This window comes from Perca fluviatilis, chromosome 1 (assembly GCF_010015445.1).
Source record: "Perca fluviatilis chromosome 1, GENO_Pfluv_1.0, whole genome shotgun sequence".
NCBI classification, from domain to species: domain Eukaryota; kingdom Metazoa; phylum Chordata; class Actinopteri; order Perciformes; family Percidae; genus Perca; species Perca fluviatilis.
In genome coordinates this window covers 48,436,502-48,456,817 of record NC_053112.1, presented here as the reverse complement: position 1 = coordinate 48,456,817, position 20,316 = coordinate 48,436,502, and the positions used below count along the sequence as shown (strand labels likewise).

At 39.9% G+C, this 20,316-nt stretch overlaps 1 protein-coding gene across 4 annotated transcripts in view; it reads left to right on the top strand.

Moving 5' to 3' along the window:
* The first annotated feature begins 513 nt into the window (after positions 1-513).
* The window catches only part of dtd1 (D-aminoacyl-tRNA deacylase 1), a 42,667-nt gene continuing 22,864 nt past the window's right edge, over positions 514-20,316 (top strand). For 2 of the 4 annotated variants that reach the window (XR_005636396.1, XR_005636390.1), the window contains exons 1-5: positions 514-656; positions 1,117-1,207; positions 2,375-2,610; positions 4,586-4,683; positions 18,168-18,332. Coding sequence is in view for 2 of the 4 variants with exons in the window: in XM_039777138.1 (XP_039633072.1) it covers positions 614-656; positions 1,117-1,207; positions 2,375-2,610; positions 4,586-4,683; positions 18,168-18,323 (624 nt within the window). In the remaining 2 variants the exon portion in view is untranslated. The remainder of the gene's footprint in view (positions 657-1,116; positions 1,208-2,374; positions 2,611-4,585; positions 4,684-18,167; positions 18,333-20,316) is intronic. The other 2 variants (XM_039777138.1, XM_039777050.1) reach the window with 2 other exon arrangements.

The following is a 20,316-nucleotide window of genomic DNA, read 5'->3' as shown; positions in this document are numbered from 1 at the left end:
TAAAAATGCCCTACAGTTAGGCTGTCAATTTAATAATTTAGTTATGAAGGAAAAATAAGCACTCTCATTCCCTAAATGTAATTTACAATCACTCCCATTTAGTATTTGCTTACAACTACTAACTTAGTATCCAGAGTCAGTATTCAGATCCCTTACATGAGTGAAGAAATACCATATTGTAAAAAATACTCCATTACAAGTGAAAGTCCTGCCTTCACATTTTTACATGAGTAAATGTGCACAGTTATAAGTAAAATTAAGTAACTATAGCTGTCAGAGAACTAGTAAAAAGTACTTTTCACTCTGAAATCTAGTGGAGTACAAGTATAAGGCAACAACAAATTTAATCACCCAAGTAAGGTAGAAGTACCTCCGAATTGCACAGTAATTGAGTACATACTCTTAGTAACTTTCCACTTCTGTACAAATTACAGCAATGGGTCTCAGCGACTTGCTTGAGATTGAGCTTTTGTACCAGCAAACCTCCGGAAGAAGGCGAGGATATGTGCTGCGTGCTTCGGCCGGTAGAGGGCGACAACGTCCGCCCACGCCTGTAGGTCTTTGGAAGATAGGAGAGCGTGTGCACTGCCCCCGCCCCAACACAACCAAAACAATGAAAGCTATCATTCAGAGGGTCACCAAGGCGACTGTGACAGGTAAGCGGCTGTTTTGAACTGAGCGAAAGTGGCACGCTTTGACGCCTTTGATAATGTCGCTAAACTGAGGCTAATAACTTTCTTTTGTTTAAAGTCGCTGACCATGCATGTTAGCTAGCTAACCTAGCTGGGTTAGCATTAGCAGTGCCAGCGAGCGAAACGAATGAGGCTTCAGAGACACAGCCAGTTGTGTCTTTGACCGGAGTCCAGATGGAGAACCGCTGGCTGGGTGTACAAGCTCGGAGGAAACCAGTAAATGTTATTTCACTGCGCAAATGATGAAAGAGTCCTCTGGAAGTCGGTGGCACTGACGGCCGAATCACAGCCCTGACAGCTGGCTCCTTTTCTCCACAAACACTGATGTCATTCAGCCTGCCACCTGTCAGTCTTGGCTGCTTGGTCACTGAATGACTACAGTACCTGCTCACTCAGTCATCAACCTTTTCCTATTTTCCTACAGTGGGAGGAGAAGAGATCAGTTCAATAGGACGAGGACTGTGTGTACTGCTGGGAATATCAGTGGAGGACACCCAGAAGGATGCGGACTACCTGTGAGTGTTTGTGGGAGGGACCCTTCACACCAGCAACAGAACACTGACTGGATTTAAAATCACTGTTTAAACATTTGTGCCAGAAAAACTGGTTTGTGTTAGGTGCAATGTCACACTGATGAATTTGGAATGATTAACTGACAATAGGTATTGTATGTGATTCTAGCTGTAACAAGATGGTACAGAAATCCTTAAGATCTGTTGGAGGTGATTTGTGACTGTCTCCATTCCATTTAGTCCACCAGGCAGCACTGACACGTTTATTTTTCAACTTTAAATGTCCCTTGGGGTACAATTCTTAATAGCACATATCTGAATGGCTTTTATTTAAAAAGTTGTTTAAGGTAGATGTATACTTGACATTTATTTAAACTCACAAATATCTGTATCAACCTCAAAAATCATGTATTGGTTGGGTTATAGTTTCTACCATTAAAGTGCCATAATGGTAAGAGGTGTTGCATGTGTTAGAACATTTACATATGCACTATGGTCTCGCCCTCACCATTGTTATTTTATTTTTTAATTGATAATTATTTTGTTGTTTTTTGGTATTTGGGGTCTTCTCAACCTTGAATTTACAGAAAGTGAACAGTTGGATCAGTTAGGCTAACTGAACAAATATGATGGCTGGTAGGGTTTGTGTTGGGGCCCCCCAACACAAACCCTACCAGCCATCATATTTGTTCAGTGTCATGAACAAAAGGTAAAAAAAAACTTTATACAGCATGAGTTTAAAATGAGCAAAGATAGACTGTAAAGTATTCATGATTTGTAGTTTAGGAGCTCAAAACTAACAATCTCAAGCTTTTAAGGTTTTAAAAATGATTCCTGCATAAACTGCACAGTATTGTAACTCTGATCAACAATATAGACAACAAAATCCTTGTTGTGATGGATTATCTCAAGTTCCAAGATGTTTTTCATGTCCTGGCATGAAAAGCAGCCACTGCCTGCCTGGGGGATAGGAAATCAGTTTACAAACTTGTAGTATAAAATGTTCAGAATTAATAGGATTAAAAACATGAAAAGTCCAGTGTGGTCCCTTTTATATAAAGCTAATAAGGTATCTGCCAACATTGACCAGATTAATCAGAGGGATTGCCACAGTTACAGACTACAGATTTACAGTTGTTTCCTCACCTGCTTTTCCTTGTGTGTTTTCAGAGTACGCAAGATCCTGAACCTGCGGCTGTTTGAAGATGAGAACGGGCGGGCGTGGAGCAAAAGTGTCATGGACAGGGACTTTGAGGTGCTGTGTGTGAGCCAGTTCACGCTGCAGTGCATACTGAAAGCCAACAAGCCAGACTTCCACTCAGCCATGCCTGCAGAGTTGGCCCAGCCCTTCTACAATAGCATCCTGGAGAACATGAGGAGTACCTACAAGCCAGAGCTGATTAAGGGTGGGTGGACTGAACTGATGACTGTTGGACTTTAGAGAAGAGCTAATAAAACACTCAATTCATGCAAAAATATGCATGAATTAAGTGTTTTATTAGTTTTCAGATTAAGTGAAATCAGTTGAATAATTTTCCCATGGTCCCACTTTTTCCCTTAACGTTTAAAGTGCTCATATTATGCTCATTTTCAGGTTCATAATTGTATTTAGAGGTTGTACCAGAATAGGTTTACATGCTGTAATTTTAAAAGAACACCATATATTTGTTGTACTACACATTGCTGCAGCTCCTCTTTTCACCCTGTGTGTTGAGCTCTCTGTTTTAGCTACAGAGTGAGACATCTCACTTCTGTCGAGAGTTGCACATGAGCAGTAGCTAGGTAAGGACTACTAGCCAGTCAGAAGCAGAGTATGAGGGCGTGCCACGCTAGCAGCTAGGCGAGCATTATAACGTGTGTTACAAAGTGACACACGTTCATCACAGAAGTAAAGGCTGGACTACAATAGAGCTGTTTGGAGCAGTTGGTGAACAGTGTTTCTGTTGGAGATGGTAAGTCCCTTTGGGGTGGACTTTGGGCTTTTTCACTTTGTAAACTTATAATGTGCACAAAAAAAGATATATAACGCAATAAAGGAAAGGGGAAAAAGCCCAAAAGCATAATATGAGCACTTTAATGTCAACCCTAGGTCAGATATTGAGTAGCTGATAGCCATTGTTTGTTTTTTGACAGTATGATGGATTTTGTGCAGTCAGAGTTGAAAAATAGTTTTAAGGGTCATTGTGAAAAGTGCGGCGATCAGAAGATAGCGGCCAGTTTCAAAAAAGTCCCAGGAGATTAGAGGACAATATGGCTTATAAAAAAAAACTAAATAAAACTGGGATCTTGTTTCCGAGCTTATTAATAACAAGTCTTGAGGATCACCGTTATATCCACTCACTTATACGTTTGGATCGGTGCCCTATCCCCCGCTATTTAATTGCCTGTATTACCACGTCAGTGTAAGGTTATAGCTCTTTTGGGGGGTGGGAGGTGTGGATTATCGGTGTTGTGACACGCTGGTGGTGACTGTTGCGGTGAATTGGGTCAGCCCACCGGGGAGCAGGTGCGGAGAACACCTTGTCCCAGCAAGGGAGGCATAACTCTTCCTAATTAGTCCCCCCTCCCCTCCAGAGAGGAAATATGATGATGCAGCGCTTCTTCCACCCGGCCCACGACTTCATTGTGCAGATGGTGTCATTAATCTCGCGGACCCAGTGGAAGAAAAGGAGAACATTTAAGTTGAGGCTTCCTCTCCTCCTGCAGCCCCTTCGTCTTTTGTCCCCAATGTCTCAAGGCTCCACTTTATCCTACATCCTTATAAAACATCTACTGTCAATGTCAAACCAATTCTACTTGTGTTTACCGCCTATTAATACTAGGATGTGATGTCATATGGGATGCACTTGGCTACTTAGATTAAGCTGCATTTACATGGCTACGTTTTGGTTTAAAAATGAATATCTTTTGCTTTGTTTACACCTTGCATTGGCACTGCTCTGGCGTATCAGAGCCCCCAAACCGGAGACATTTGAAAACATTTCTGACCCCGTTTTAGGTTTAGGGTTGTGTTGCAGTCTCAACGGCTGGAAATGGAGACCTTTGGCAACACGGACGCTGACGCCAACGTTTCGCCGCCTGATTGGGTCATGACGTCTCGTTCTCTGAGACTAATCCACTGACGGTGTATACAGGTGCCTCCTGTTTACACCGGCACGCACATGCCCAGTATACGAGAATGTTGATAAGATATGCGGTTTGGGTGTGTTAATTTAAACGCAAATTAGTTCAAATTAGTTAGTACTTCTACTGTAGGCTAACTGTGGCACTGATGCAATTAGATGAAACTTGCCTTTATCTTATGTCTTTGATTTTTGATTCCCAGGTTCTCATTCTTCATGGCTTGTAAAATGTCTCTCTGTTTTTGACTTGTGTGTCCAGATGGGAAGTTTGGCGCCTATATGCAGGTCAACATACAAAATGACGGGCCTGTTACCATTGAACTGATGTCACCTAGTGGCCCCACAGACCCCAAACAGGTACGTTATTGAGCATGAAGGTTTGAACAGAGTAGTTTGACAAAAAAAAAATCTTAACTCAAGGTCCACCTTTTACTGTGGCTTTACTGGATGGCTTTCTCTCTTGAACCACTAGGTGGTAATATTTGCTCTTTTGTTGTGTGCAGTAGCCATAGACCAGGGATCTTCAACAGGGGATCCGGGACCCCTAGGGGGTCCTCAGATTCAATGCAGGGTTAGGGTTAGGGTTAACCCTAACCCTAACCTCCAAATTATTGTTAATTGAGGTCTTAACATGAATCCAACATATTATTAGCAAATATAAATCCCCACTGAGGATAGGCTTAGTGGCCTATAGGTAAGGTAGTCACTAAAGTAGCCATCCACAGATACAGTTAATCCTGAGGATTCACTGTGCCACATGTATGTTTTACAATGAAAACATAATTTATAAAATCATTTTAAAAGCTTAGTATTCTATGCAAAAAGGGTATGTATAAAGGCTTTAGGACGCCCACACGTTATTGTAGGCCCAGTTTAATGTGCAACTTCATTTTATACAATATATGAACTGTAGTACGGGGTCCCTGATCCATCTCTCTTTCAGTTAAGGGGTCCTTGGATTAAAAAACGTTGAAGACACCTGCCATAGACTATTAACAGTTTATGGCAGTAGCTCTTGCTTCTTGCTCTTGCTCTTGCTTGCTGGTTACATGTTGCAGTTTTTTTAATGAGACTAATGATTTGAGTGAGAAACATGGATTGTGCAAAAACAACATTTTGGAATTGTGTCAATCAGATCTGAGCCCAACTGATTTTGTAGGCCAATAGTGATATTGATATTTCATAGTTTATATACCAAATGAGTGACCGGCAATTATGAAGTATTATGGTACTTGACCTTAAGTCATTGTAAATGGCTTTATAATGTGTTATGATTATTTTTCTAAACCATTATGAATATTTATGAGTGCTTATAAGCATAATTATACATTGCTATGAGCAGATTATAACACATTATGCATAATAGACAATTGGCATCATAGAAAGTGTTACCATAAATCTTACAAGTAACACATACAAATATTTAACAGGAATTCCTTAACTTTGGTTATTAAAGAGTTATCTCGAGGCAGGACATTTTACAGTTATAAAATAAACCTAATGTATAACTTATAACGGTAAACTGAAACCTTTTAATTAACCCTCATGCCCTCTTCGGTCATTTTTGTACATTTTTCTCAAGTTTTCTTTTTCATTTTGTGATCATTTTTGCTGTGTTACTTCTTATGGCATGAAATTTTGTAGGAATCCTTCTTTTCAGTCAAATTTTTTAAATCCAGTGTTTTTTACTCTTACATGTCTTTTATACTTAAATGATTCATTTTGTACCCTCTGGACACCTTCGAGGCAAAAATGTCCACGCACACAAAAACTATATAACTACTAAAATTAAATCATCATATATCAATATTTTTTTCTGCTTTTTTTTCATGAATCACTTAAACAACTTCTAACCTAATCAAAACCACCAAACATTCAATCATTTTCAGGATTTTAACCCTTTAAATGCCAGTTTATGTATTTGAAGTATGTCATTTTTTATTAAAAAAAACACAAAAAATGATTTTTTTCCCATATAATGAATAATATGTAGATGGGGCTTTGGTGGTGATTAGAGGCTTGGATATGTCAAAGATAAGCAACAAAACTGATTTGATTGCATTAGTATTTTTTATGTAATTCCAGATACTCCCTCTGGACACCTTCGAGGCTAAAATGGCCCCATTGACTTCCATTATAACCACATGTTTTGATCTCACTGCCTTTACAGTATAAAACCATGCATTCTGTAATGTCAGCATTTCATTTGGAAGAAAACTAGTCATATTTGACATTTTGACAGTATTTCACCAGATTCAACCATTTTGCCCTTGTAGGCCGATGCATGAAATTATAGTTATATTATGGAGCTCTGTGTGTGTGTGTGTGCACGCGCGCGCGCACGTGCGTGCGTGCGTGCTTGGATGTGTGTGTGTGTGTGTGTGTGTGTGTGTGTGTGTGTGTGTGTGTGTGTGTGTGTGTATGCGTGCGTGCGTGCGTGTGTGTGTGTGTGTGTGTGTGTGTGTGCATGCATGTATGCATGTCTGTGTGTGAGAGAGTGTTATGCGTAAATCTGTAAACAAACAATGATAATTTTAGTGGTGAAAAAAGCGCACCTTACTTTTGCCAGTTATATTATGGAGCCGTGTGTGTGTGTGTGTGTGTGTGCGTGCATGCGTGTCTGTGTGTGAGAGAGAGTTTGTGTAAATCTGGGTGAAAAAAGGGCTTCTTTTGAAGGATGCATTTCATGTGTCTTTGAAGACGTGCTTGAATAAAAACATTGTCTCCTGCATTTGTTGTAAACAAAACCAACTATTAGTGTGTTGATGCACCTGGCTCTAGAGAAGGAGAAAGACCTGGAGCAAAGAGAAGGAGCCTTTATCTTCCAGCCAACTGCAGGACTCATCTGAAGATGACACAAGTTTCTGGAGTCTGACAAAATGGTCACTGGAGTCCTCCAACTCTGTGAGTGCCTCTAACCCTTCCTCTGAAAGTGGAGAGGACACTGAAGATCCTGTCCATCCTAACATTGAATGGACAGTGAAGAATTGGCAAGTCTGGTCTCCATCTAATACTGAGACGCTGCGCAACATTCAAGCACCGACCGGCATGATGCCAGAGCCCACGAGATATGCCATATCAAGAATCCATGATGTGGCATCCTCTTTCGACCTTTTCTTCACTCTTGACTTGATCCAGCTGATTCAGGAAATGACAAACCTACACGGGAGGTGTTCAATCTAAGGATGGAGTGATGTGGATGCTCAAGAGATTTTAACCCTCATGCCCTCCTTAAAAAAAACTTACTCTCGACACCTTCGAGGCAAAAATGTCCACGCACACAAAAACTGTTATTAAATCATCATATATCAATATTTTTTTCTGCTTTTTTTTCATAAATCACTTAAACAACTTCAAACCTAATCAAAACTACCAAACATTCAATCATTTTCAGGATTTTAACCCTTTAAATGCCAGTTTATGTATTTGAAGTATTTCATTTTTTATTACAAAAAACACAAAAAATGATTTTTTTTCCATATAATGAATAATATCTAGATGGGGCTTTGGTGGTGATTAGAGGCTTGGATATGTCAAAGATAAGCAACAAAATTAATTTGATTGCATTAGTATTTTTTACATAGTTCCAGATACTCCCTTTGGACACCTTCGAGGCAAAAATGTACATGTCCAAAAAACTGATATTAAATCATCATATATCAATATTATTTCTGCTTTTTTTTCATAAATCACTTAAACAACTTGTAAATTGCTCAAAACTACCAAAAATTTAATAATTTTCTGGATTTTAACCCTTTAAATGCCAGTTTTAAATCTTTGAAGTAACAATTATTTATGAAAAACCCAACAAAACATTAATTATTTTCCATAAAATAAATCATAGGGGAATGGGGCTTTGGTGGGGATTAGAGGCTTGGATATGTCAAAGATAAGCAACAAAACTGATTTGATTGCATTAGTATTTTTTATGTAATTCCAGATACTCCCTTTGGACACCTTCGAGGCAAAAATGGCCCCATTGACTTCCATTATAACCACATGTTTTGATCTCACTGCCTTTACAGTATAAAACCATGCATTCTGTAATGTCAGCATTTCATTTGGAAGAAAACTAGTCATATTTGACATTTTTACAGTATTTCACCAGATTCAACCATTTTGCCCTTGTAGGCCGATGCATGAAATTATAGTTATATTATGGAGGTGTGTGTGTGTGTGTGTGTGTGTGTGTGTGTGTGTGTGTGTGAGAGTTTGCGTAAACCTGTAAGCAAGCAATGATCATTTTAGGGCTGAAAAAAGGCATCTTTTGAAGGATGCATTTCATGTGTCTTTGAAGACGTGCTTGAATAAAAACATTGTCTCCTGCATGTGCTGTAAACTGGTGCTTATCATTTCAAATGGTTTGTGGGACATGGTGGCCCTGAAGACTGGTCTCCCACTATGGACATCCCACAGGCTCCGGGTGGATTCCCCTTTGGACCGGTACACACCAGCCAAGTGTGAAGTCCCATGTATGTTAAAATCTCTTGAGCATCCACATCACTCCATCCTGAGATTGAACACCTCCCGTGTAGGTTTGTCATTTCCTGAATCAGCTGATCATGTCAGGAGTGAAGAAAAGGTCGAAAGAGGATGCCACATCATGGATTCTTGATATGGCATATCTCGTGGGCTCTGACATCATGCCGGTCGGTGCTTGAATGTTGCGCAGGCGTCTCAGTATTAGATGGAGACCAGACTTGCCAATTCTTCACTGTCCATTCAATGTTAGGATGGACAGGATCTTCAGTGTCCTCTCCACTTTCAGAGGAAGGGTTAGAGGCACTCACAGAGTTGGAGGACACCAGTGACCATTTTGTCAGACTCCAGAAACTTGTGTCATCTTCAGATGAGTCCTGCAGTTGGCTGGAAGATAAAGGCTCCTTCTCTTTGCTCCAGGTCTTTCTCCTTCTCTAGAGCCAGGTGCATCAACACACTAATAGTTGGTTTTGTTTACAACAAATGCAGGAGACAATGTTTTTATTCAAGCACGTCTTCAAAGACACATGAAATGCATCCTTCAGAAGAAGCCCTTTTTTCACCCAGATTTACACAAACTCTCTCTCACACACAGACACGCATGCATGCACACACACACACACACACACACACACACACACACACACACACACACACACACACACACACACACACACACACACACGGCTCCATAATATAACTGGCTAAAGTAAGGTGCGCTTTTTTCACCACTAAAATTATCATTGTTTGTTTACAGATTTACACAAACTCTCTCTCACACACAGACATGCATACATACATGCATGCACACACACACACACACACACACGCATACATACACGCACACACACACACACACACACACACACGCATATACACACACACACACACACACACACACACACACACACACACACACACACACACACACACACACACACAACCCACACACACACACCCACAGACACACACAAATATACATACACATATACACACACACACACATACACACACGCACGCTCGTGCGCGCGCGCGCACACACACACACACACACACAGCTCCATAATATAACTATAATTTCATGCATCGGCCTACAAGGGCAAAATGGTTGAATCTGGTGAAATACTGTCAAAATGTCAAATATGACTAGTTTTCTTCCAAATGAAATGCTGACATTACAGAATGCATGGTTTTATACTGTAAAGGCAGTGAGATCAAAACATGTGGTTATAATGGAAGTCAATGGGGCCATTTTAGCCTCGAAGGTGTCCAGAGGGAGTATCTGGAATTATAAAAAAATACTAATGCAATCAAATCAGTTTTGTTGCTTATCTTTGACATATCCAAGCCTCTAATCACCACCAAAGCCCCATCTACATATTATTCATTATATGGGAAAAAATCATTTTTTGTGTTTTTTTTAATAAAAAATGACATACTTCAAATACATAAACTGGCATTTAAAGGGTTAAAATCCTGAAAATGATTGAATGTTTGGTGGTTTTGATTAGGTTAGAAGTTGTTTAAGTGATTCATGAAAAAAAAGCAGAAAAAAATATTGATATATGATGATTTAATAACAGTTTTTGTGTGCGTGGACATTTTAGCCTCGAAGGTGTCCAGAGGGAGTATCTGGAATTACATAAAAAATACTAATGCAATCAAATCAGTTTTGTTGCTTATCTTTGACATATCCAAGCCTCTAATCCCCACCAAAGCCCCATTCCCCTATGATTTATTTTATGGAAAATAATTTATGTTTTGTTGGGTTTTTCATAAATAATTGTTACTTCAAAGATTTAAAACTGGCATTTAAAGGGTTAAAATCCAGAAATGATTAAATGTTTGGTAGTTTTGAGCAATTTAGAAGTTGTTTAAGTGATTTATGAAAAAAAAGCAGAAAAAAATATTGATATATGATGATTTAATAACAGTTTTTTGACATGTACATTTTGCCCGGAAGGTGTCGAAAGGGGAGTATCTGGAACTATGTAAAAAATACTAATGCAATCAAATTAATTTTGTTGCTTATCTTTGACATATCCAAGCCTCTAATCACCACCAAAGCCAAATCTAGATATTATTCATTATATGGAAAAAAAATCGTTTTTTGTAATAAAAAATGAAATACTTCAAATACATAAACTGGCATTTAAAGGGTTAAAATCCTGAAAATGATTGAATGTTTGGTAGTTTTGATTAGGTTACAAGTTGTTTAAGTGATTTATGAAAAAAAAGCAGAAAAAAATATTGATATATGATGATTTAATAACAGTTTTTGTGTGCGTGGACATTTTTGCCTCGAAGGTGTCGAGAGTAAGTTTTTTTAAGGAGGGCATGAGGGTTAAATGAGTATACATAACCACCACAAACTGGATGATAAATATAAAAATGCAGCCCCGAAAACAATTATCAGGTCTATGATAAACATTACGTTATGTCGTGTGTGGTGTGTGAAAGCATGTATTATGAACATTAAAGCTGCACTAATCAATATTTGTATATATTAACAATGGGTCAAAAGACTGTGTAATGTGAAAGGTGTCACTCCAATTATCACCAACGCCGTAGTTTCCTGCACAACTAAAAGAGCATTTGAGCCCTTTTATATTTCAGTGTTTTGGTTTTATGGCACACAAACTCCAATAACCATTGTTTACATCTGCAGAAGGCAGCAAAAAAAAAAAACTCTGATAAGCTCGCTGTACACTACCTGCCCAGCGCCAAAAAACACACAAACACAGCTGGTGACTATAGCTGGTGAACATGGTGGAACATTTAGCAGAGCCAGATATTATTCTCAGTTTGTGGAGACTGAAACAGAATCAGAAAAGGTTTTATTGCCACAATAAGTACACTTATGTGGAATTTGCCAAACAAACATATTAAACGCTTATATAAAATAAACAATAAATACAGAATATTTAATAGTTAAACTAGCCTGTCACTAATGAGCAATTCACTTTTATTAATTCTTCTTCTTCATTTAGTTGTGTTCTGGTGTTTCTCTATGCAAGCTACAAGAAATAATCCCAACGATTACTTACTTATGTCATCTATGGTGTTTCACTGCTGCATTTCGTTACTTATCACATACGTCAATGCTGTGATAAGGTCAAATCTGCCAGTAATTTCTCCCTGGCAGGTTTATTGGACATTCGATAAGTGCACATTTCTGACGTTCCCTGGATGTACTTGGCCGCATAAGGCTTCCTTGCTTGTTCATTTATTCATGTACTCCTCTCCAACTGTGTACAGTATACAGCACTCAATACTCCTTAGCAGGGGGGCACACACTCCCGTGGCGTATTTGCCCCTGAGATCAAGTATTGAAGGTAGGACCGGGGGGATATGAAGGAAATCAAATATCACAATATTTTGGACCAAATACCTCAATATTGATATTGCGACGATATTGTAGGGTTGACTACTGGTGCTTTTTAAAAAATAAGTACACAATGAGATTTGACATTTATAATCATCAGTAATGTGACTATAATGATTAAGTGGGTAAAGCAAATAATAGAAAAAGCTAGAACAGGCTGGTCAGTTCAGAAAATGGGTTTTAAATCACTTTAAAACCAGGAAAAGACAACACCTATGTCATATTACGACGATATCTAGTCTCATATCGCGATATGGATATAATATTGATGTATTGCCCAGCCCTAATTGAAGGTAAACTACTACAAGCTAACACAAGTGTGTGTGTGTGTGTGTCAGATAATTGGCAGCACAAGCCCACATGCACAGGCTTTGGGGAGCTTGCTGTGGCCACTTCGTGCTCACCCTCTGCAGACCTGCTCCCAGCATGCTCATCCTGACCTCTGTCCACTTCATTATAGGCTACTATATGCCTCATAGGTCTGGGGGGGGAAAAAATCACATGACATAAAAATAAATAAAATTTGTTTCTTTTCCTCAGAATCAATATTTTTTATTTATCTTTTTACCAATGATTCACCCACATATTTTCTGTTTATGTGGTACCGCCGACTGCGACTACATTATACCAGTTTCAAAGCAAGCAAAACAGAAAATGCTGAAAATCTATGTTATGTTGACTATATATGCTTACTGACTGATGTGCATTCTTTTTTAGAAAACAATTAGGTTTTAGAAATGTCTCATGATATTGTCTCTAGACATCGCAATACTCAATGCTATCGAATCGCAATAAATGAAAATAGAATTAGAAATCGAATCGGTACCAGTGTATCATGAAAGAGTAGAATCGGGACAAAAGCAGATCACCCCAGCCCTAATGCCTCAAGATGTGTGTCCATTGTCAGCGTCATTTCCACGCTTCCCTTTTTCATTTCTATGGGAGCAGCCATGCAATGCATTCTGCTCAAGGACTTTTTAGAAGCGGCGCGTTGAGTCGCCCGCTCCTCTTTTGCATGAAGTTGAATCCAGGCAACTTTATGCAAATGAGGAGAGATGCCAGCTTGTTTACTTTAGAAAGTTCCTGATTTAAGCAACATTTTGCCAGTGTTACTTTGCCTAAAGTGGTGGAGGTGCTGACATTGCCATCCCTAGAGCAGTTCTCCTTCCATGTTTAAAAAGTATTATTCTGGGTGCCCAGATAGCTCAGTTGGTAGAGCGGGCGCCCGTATATAGAGGTTTACTCCTCGATGCAGCAGCCACAAGTTCGACTCCAACCTGCGTTCCATTGCTGCATGTCATCCCCCCCTCTCTCTCCCCTTTCATGTCTTCAGCTTTCCTGTCAAAAGTAAAGGCCAAAATGCCCAAAAAATATTATATATTATTCTAGTATCAGTACCTATACTTCAACATTAAACTTTAGATTTACACAATATTGTTCTTTCTGTAACGACTTTGCGCCACTAGTTTAGGACCCACTGGATTAATCCAGTTAGTTTCACCTCTAAATATCTTTTTTTTTTTTTTTTTTTTTTTAAACACCGTTTGTATACACCCCACTCACCCTCCTATTCCAGAAGAAGTTCATCTATCCATCCTGAATCGATTCTGGTCACATCCATGGATTCCAGCCAACGTCCTTATGCTTTGGCTGCTCTCCCCTTGGTGGGCTTGGCTCGCTGGCCCAAAAGGAAGGGATATTAAGCAGTCCTCAGAATTTTAATCTTGTCTCTTCGGGATGTTTTGCTGTGGGGGCCGAGGAGCCGAAGCCAAGGCTGAAGATCAGGGATAAAAGGCCAGCCAATAGGCTAAGCTTGGCATGGCGGAGAAATGTAGCAATGGCCAACAGACACTGTTCCTTTCTTTCCATGAATCGGGGATTTAGTCCACTGCAGGTCAAATGGGGAGCAAACAATAATGTTATCCAGAGCAATGGAAATCATCCTGTTTGGATGTTCACTTTGGGACGCTGAGCGACTGGGGTCGTCACAGAGGGCTCCCTTTCTGGAGTTTTTCTCTTTGTTTATATGACTGTTTGTGCATTTTGTTTTGGTCTCTATTCTGGGATGAAACCCAACATACACAGACATGATGTAATGTTTGATCATGTTATGTCAGGTTTTTAAAGTGCTCATATTATGCTTTTTGGCTTTTTCCCTTTCCCTTATTGTGTTATATATCTTTTTTTGTGCATGTTATAGGTTTACTAAGTGAAAAAGCCCAAAGTCCCCCCCAAAGGGACTTACCATCTCCAACAGAAAACACTGTTCACAAACTGCTCCAAACAGCTCTATTGTAGTCCAGCCTTTACTTCAGAGACAAACGCTCGTCACTTTGGAACACACATTATAATGCTCGCCTAGCTGCTAGCGTGGCACGCCCTTATACTCTGCTTCTGACTGGCTAGTAGTCCTTACCTAGCTACTGCACATGTGCGACGCCCAACAAAGATAGAACAGAAGTGTGATGCCTCACTCTGTAGCTAAAACAGAGAGCTATGTAAACCTATTCTGGTAAAACCTCTAAATACAATTATGAACCTGAAAATGAGCATAATATGAGCACTTCAATATCGAGTTGGCATTCCGGAGTTTGGGGTTTAAATGAAGTTTTAAAGGTTCCATAGCATAAAAATGTCACTTTATGAGGTTTTTTAACATTAATATGAATTCCCCCAGCCTGGCTATGGTCCCCCAGTGGCTAGAAATGGCGATAGGTGTAAACCGAGCCCTGGTTATCCTGCTCTGCCTTTTGAGAAAATTAAAGCTAAGATGGGCCAATCTGGAATCTCCTCCTTAAGAGGTCATAAGGAGCAAGGTTACCTCCCCTTTCTCTGCTTTGCCCGCCCAGAGAATTTGGCCCACCCATGAGAAAGAGAGAGACATCATGGCTTGCAAACAAGCAAAGTGGCAGTTGGTCAAGGCCACGCCCCCACTCTCCACCTTGCCAGCCCCCCTCCTCAATAGCTACAGACAGAAATGGCACACACTAAGGAAAGATCATTGTGGGACTGGCTCTAGTGGCTGTAATTCTGCACCAAGGCTGAATTTCGGGAAAGAGACTTCAGATACAGTATTAGGGGACCACTAAGGCAGCATCCAAAAAGCAGCATGCCATGAGACCTTTAACATTAGAGTAAAATGTTGATTGATTTATGGCAAAAAGAGGAACACGTATAATTAGCACCATTCACCAGCCAAATGTTGGTAATATTTGCAAGTGGATGGTAGATTTGCTTCACTCACCAGCTCAAAAAACAATGGTAATCTAGTTAAAATATGTGTACAATGTGAACATTCACTAGCCATTTGGCTTGTGGGTTAATTTTGATGTAGGTTGATTTTGAACCCTGCGTATGTTTATTCCCAGTGTTAAATCATCAACAAAGGCAGTAGGCCTGGTTTGATACTAAAGCATGTTTATGGGTTCAAATGGGTATAACACAGATTTCCGGTGTCCTCTTTGAATAATCTAACTTCTTACGCAATGCTTTGTATTTTAAGGTGACATTTAGTTCATAAATATTTCCCCCGGCAGCATTAAAGTTTTAGCATGTGTGTTTACAGGCCCTTTTCAGACGGCGGGTAGCATACCTCCTTCATCATTACTGCTGTGGTGTTTTATGGACCGTGAAGAATACAATGAGGAAAGGAGTTTGTTTGGAGTAGTGACTAGTCGTGCTGAGTGGCACTGGGAAGGGTTGTTTCGGAGTGTGTGAGAGGCAGCGAATGCTGTCACAATGTTGGGGTGATCGTATGACAACCCAGAATATCTCTAAATGAGGAGCGAAAAGAAGTGGTTATGCATCCAAAAAGGCGAGTCCGATGTGCTAGTGCTGCTTTGTGGTGCTGACGTGTTTCTCCTTCTTTGTTTAATCAGTTTAACTAATTCATGCATGTTGGGAGCTAAGGGTGAATACTGAACATACTGCAAAGGTCATTATCTGCAAGTCATGATGCAGCATGTTCATGGTGCGTGCCTTAGCCCACTGAACCACAAGGAACCCCAGACTGATAAGGTTTCAGTTACTGTTCAGCCAAAGGAGATTTATTTTTAATGTTTTTAGAACTTTTCTTGTCTTAAAGAGAAACCAAAGATTTGCACATGACAAATGTGGATGTCCCCCACATTTATTTTATATTTAAAACCCTTTAAGACAATATTTTCCATAAAATATTCATGACTAAATGAGCAACAAAAATGGGCGTGGGGAGGTGGGCAGTAGCTCAGTCCACGGGGACTTGGCTTAAAGACCGTACGGAGTGTGCACTGTTAGCTGGAGAGAGGTGCTAGTTTGCCTCCTGGGCACTGCTGAGGTGCCCTTGAGCAAGGGACTAAACCCCTAACAGCGTGGAGCGCTGACTACATGGCAACCCCTTTTACTCTGGGTTTCCACAGGCAACCGAAGTAACGGCAGAGCGGAGCGATTCAACTCATTCCCTATGACGGCGGGGAAAGTGGCCGGATGTTCACCGCTCTCCCAAAGTTGACAATGAGAGGGCAGACTCGCAAACGTGCCACCAATATAATCTGCCATGTATACACACATGCTATGAGCAAATGAAAAGATCGTGATTTTCATATAGCCTACTTCATCATATATATATATATATATATATATGAGAGAGAGAGAGAGAGAAATGATGACTAGCTGGTTGCTAGCAATACTTGAACTAAACTAAACGCAACTTTTTAAGCAGCAAAGTGTGTGACCGTAGTAGAAAACTTACCGAATAGTTTGTGTTAGGCCGGATAGAAACTGACTTTGTTGAAGTCTTTACACTGGCTTCCTGTCCCTCAAAGAATTGATTTCAAAATACTTCTGTTGGTTTACAAAGCACTAAACTGTTTAGGGCCAAAATACATTTCTGACCTGCTGCTACGCTATGAACCATCCAGACCTCTCAGGTCGCCTGGGTCAGGTCTGCTTTCTGTCCCCAGGGTCAGAACTAAACAGGGGGAAGGAGCGGTCAGTTTTTATGCTCCACATATCTGGAACAGACTCCCAGAAAACTGCAGGTCCGCTGCAACTCTCAGTTCTTTGAAATCAAGGCTGAAGACCTTTCTTTCTGATGCTGCCTTTCTTGAAATAATTGTTTTCTTTTTATTATTTCTTATACTGCACTGTAACTTTTATTCTCATATTTTATCTGTTTTAAATTTTCCTTTAATGTTTTATGTAAAGAACTTTGAATTGCCGTGCCTTACCTTGCCTTGCCTACACAGTTGGCAACATGTTGTGGTGACACAATTTCCCTTGGAGTCCGCTACACGTCACAGATGCAGCGGAGTTGCAGTTTAAAAAAACGCTACCCGTGGAAACCCAGCGTTACTCTGACATCTCTCTGTTAATGCATGTGTATAGGTCCTGTTTGTGCATGGGTGTGTATTTTGGGTCTACATGAGTAATGCAACAACATCAAAGCCTAAAAAAATGAATTTACCCGTTGACAGATTATTGAAGTGCTTCTTTCTTCTCCTTCTCAGTGGAAGTTAAAGATTGGAAGGAAAAATATTCCTAGGTGTTACTTATTAAGCGCTCAACTATCTCGGAACCCATCATCTATCGGTCTGACATTGATTTAGCCTCTTGGGGTAAGGTCCAATATTTCGGCGGTTCCGGTGTAGCCAGCGGATATTTCCAGGCCAAGAATTCCTCTTCTGTGCGCTGCTCCTTGTTTACAGTCTGATTAGCAACTTGAGACGCGACAATGGAGTTGGATTTGAGAGATGACGTCTATGACCGGATTGTTTCTCTGCATATGAATGCAGATAAATAAAAATTTGAAAAAGCTAAATCGTCGTCAGACAGGACAAGAAGAGTTACGAGTTTTTATTTGGCAGTTGAGTACAAATATCAACAGTCTTAGCTGTAGCATCGCTTACTGTACCTTTTAAGGGCACATGAATTGAACTGTAAGATAAAGATCTTTTTTTTATTTATGAACTAAGCTTTCCGGTTTCTTGTGTTTCCTCAGCTGTCCAAGCAGGAGAAGCAGCAGCAGAGGAAAGAGAAGACGCGCTCCAAGGGCCCCTCGGAGTCGAGCAGGGAAAAAGTCGCTTCACGTTCCCGACAGGACCCCAACGCCAGCAGTGGAGCCGACGGTGATGTGTCATCAGAGAGGGAGACCTAGGTCAGCAGGGTGAGGGAGCCTCGGAGACGTACACAAAAACAGTCACACAAATGTACGCAGTCACATATAGTACAATGTTGTTACACACACCAGGTGTCTGCAGGTCATTAAAACAACACGTGTTATATGTAACCCTTTATAGATATGGTCGGCCAGTGCCTACATTGGTATGTTTGCGTTATTGTGATGTCATTTTTTTGGAGTATCTTCAAATGCTTCTTATCCCTAACATCAGTACAACCTACGCTCAAAAGGTTATGTAAGTCAATCAACCATAAAAAATAATAAAAGTGTTAAAGTTGTGTCACAAAAAAATAAGAATTGGACGTGTGTGCATCAGTTTTTACTAAATGAAAACACAAAACCTATTGATCCAAAAAAATTTCTAAATGTAGAAATATTCCTTAACCCTCCATAAGTTATTTGAACTATGTACACATTTTTGAGATATACAAATTTTTATGAGCAGTGTGTTTTGATAGTTTCATCTGCAATAAAAAATGGTCTCCGAGCTGTTGTACATGTAAAGAGTTATGTATGTAAAAGTCATATTGAATAGAAAAAGTAGTCTGCTGTTGAGTTGAGCTAATACAGATACCACAGAAACCTAAGACAGAAACCTTGACACACCTGAACACACAAGAAACCAGACTGATCTCATAAAGTGGTGTATGTATGACACGCCAATTTGTATGCCATTTTGGCGTGTTATCAAGACGCATAATCGCTTGTAAGCGTGTTTATCAACGCAATTTGCCCGCCATTGACCTACATTACGAGTGAATTTTCGCTGTAGCGAGTAGTACAAGGGAGGTACGTCTGCGTAAGGAGGTTGGTTGAGGTGGCGTATGGGTAAAACACAGGACTTTCACCCAGGAGAGCCAGGATTGCGTCCCGCGTGTGGCGATTTTCAGCTGTTTTTTTGTGGTGGGTATGTTTACATCTGCTGTATACAGCATAGACATACACGTGGATAGCTGAAAATGCGTACAGATAACACGCCATTTGGCTTTAGGAAAGTGGCGTGTATGTTTACGCAAAGTCATAATGCCATGCTGCAAGAAACAATATGCAGAAAATGTACAGCTGTGCCTTTTTTTGCTAGAGATTGCACAGTTGGTGTTTTTTTTCTCTATCTGTTAGCAGATATCTTTTTCCAAGGGACGTTAAGCTTGGGAATTTGGCACAATTTCGTACCTTTTTTATTAGTGATTCTTTAGGTCTCATTGCATGTTTTGGTTAAAAGTATGCCCATTGAATTGTAACAATGCACTGTATTAAAGGGTAACTTCGTTTTTTTTCAACCTGGACCCTATGTTCCTATGTTTTTGTGTCTAAGTGACTGATGGGAACAACAATCTTTGACATTGGTCCAGTATTAAGCAAGATTGCTGCAGTCGGCAGCAGTGAAACAAGCTACAATGTAAGTTAATAGGGAAATTGTCCAGTTTGTAAATTAATGTTCACAAAAGTGCTCGTTTTGCCACTGATAGGCTCAGATTAATATTCTAAGTGTCTGACAACATTATAGAAAGGATTTCGACCTTTCTGTTAAAGAGTAAGATCCTTTTTTAAATAAAAACATCCGCAAAATTGCGTTCGCTTACGCCACCAGACTTCATGTAAAATAAACCGACATTTTAGCATCTTGAGATACACTTCATTCAAAGTCGACAGAAACAAAATAAAACTATTAAAGACGTTTTGGGTCGTTTTTCCACTTTTCCAACCATCACAACTCTAGTTTTTGTTGAAATAAACACATAGTTTACCAATTACATGTGAAAATATGTTTTCTCTAAACACACTAAAAGTATTGCTTTTTTAAATGGAGTCTGGTGGGTTTAGCACTATAGACCTCAGAGCTGTTTCTGGTTAAACAGAAAGGTCTCAACGAGGTTTTAAAGGTCTGTGTCTGAAGGGATCCTTTCCATAATGTTGTCAGACACTTAGAATATTATTCTGAGCATGTCAGCGGCAAAACTAGCACTTT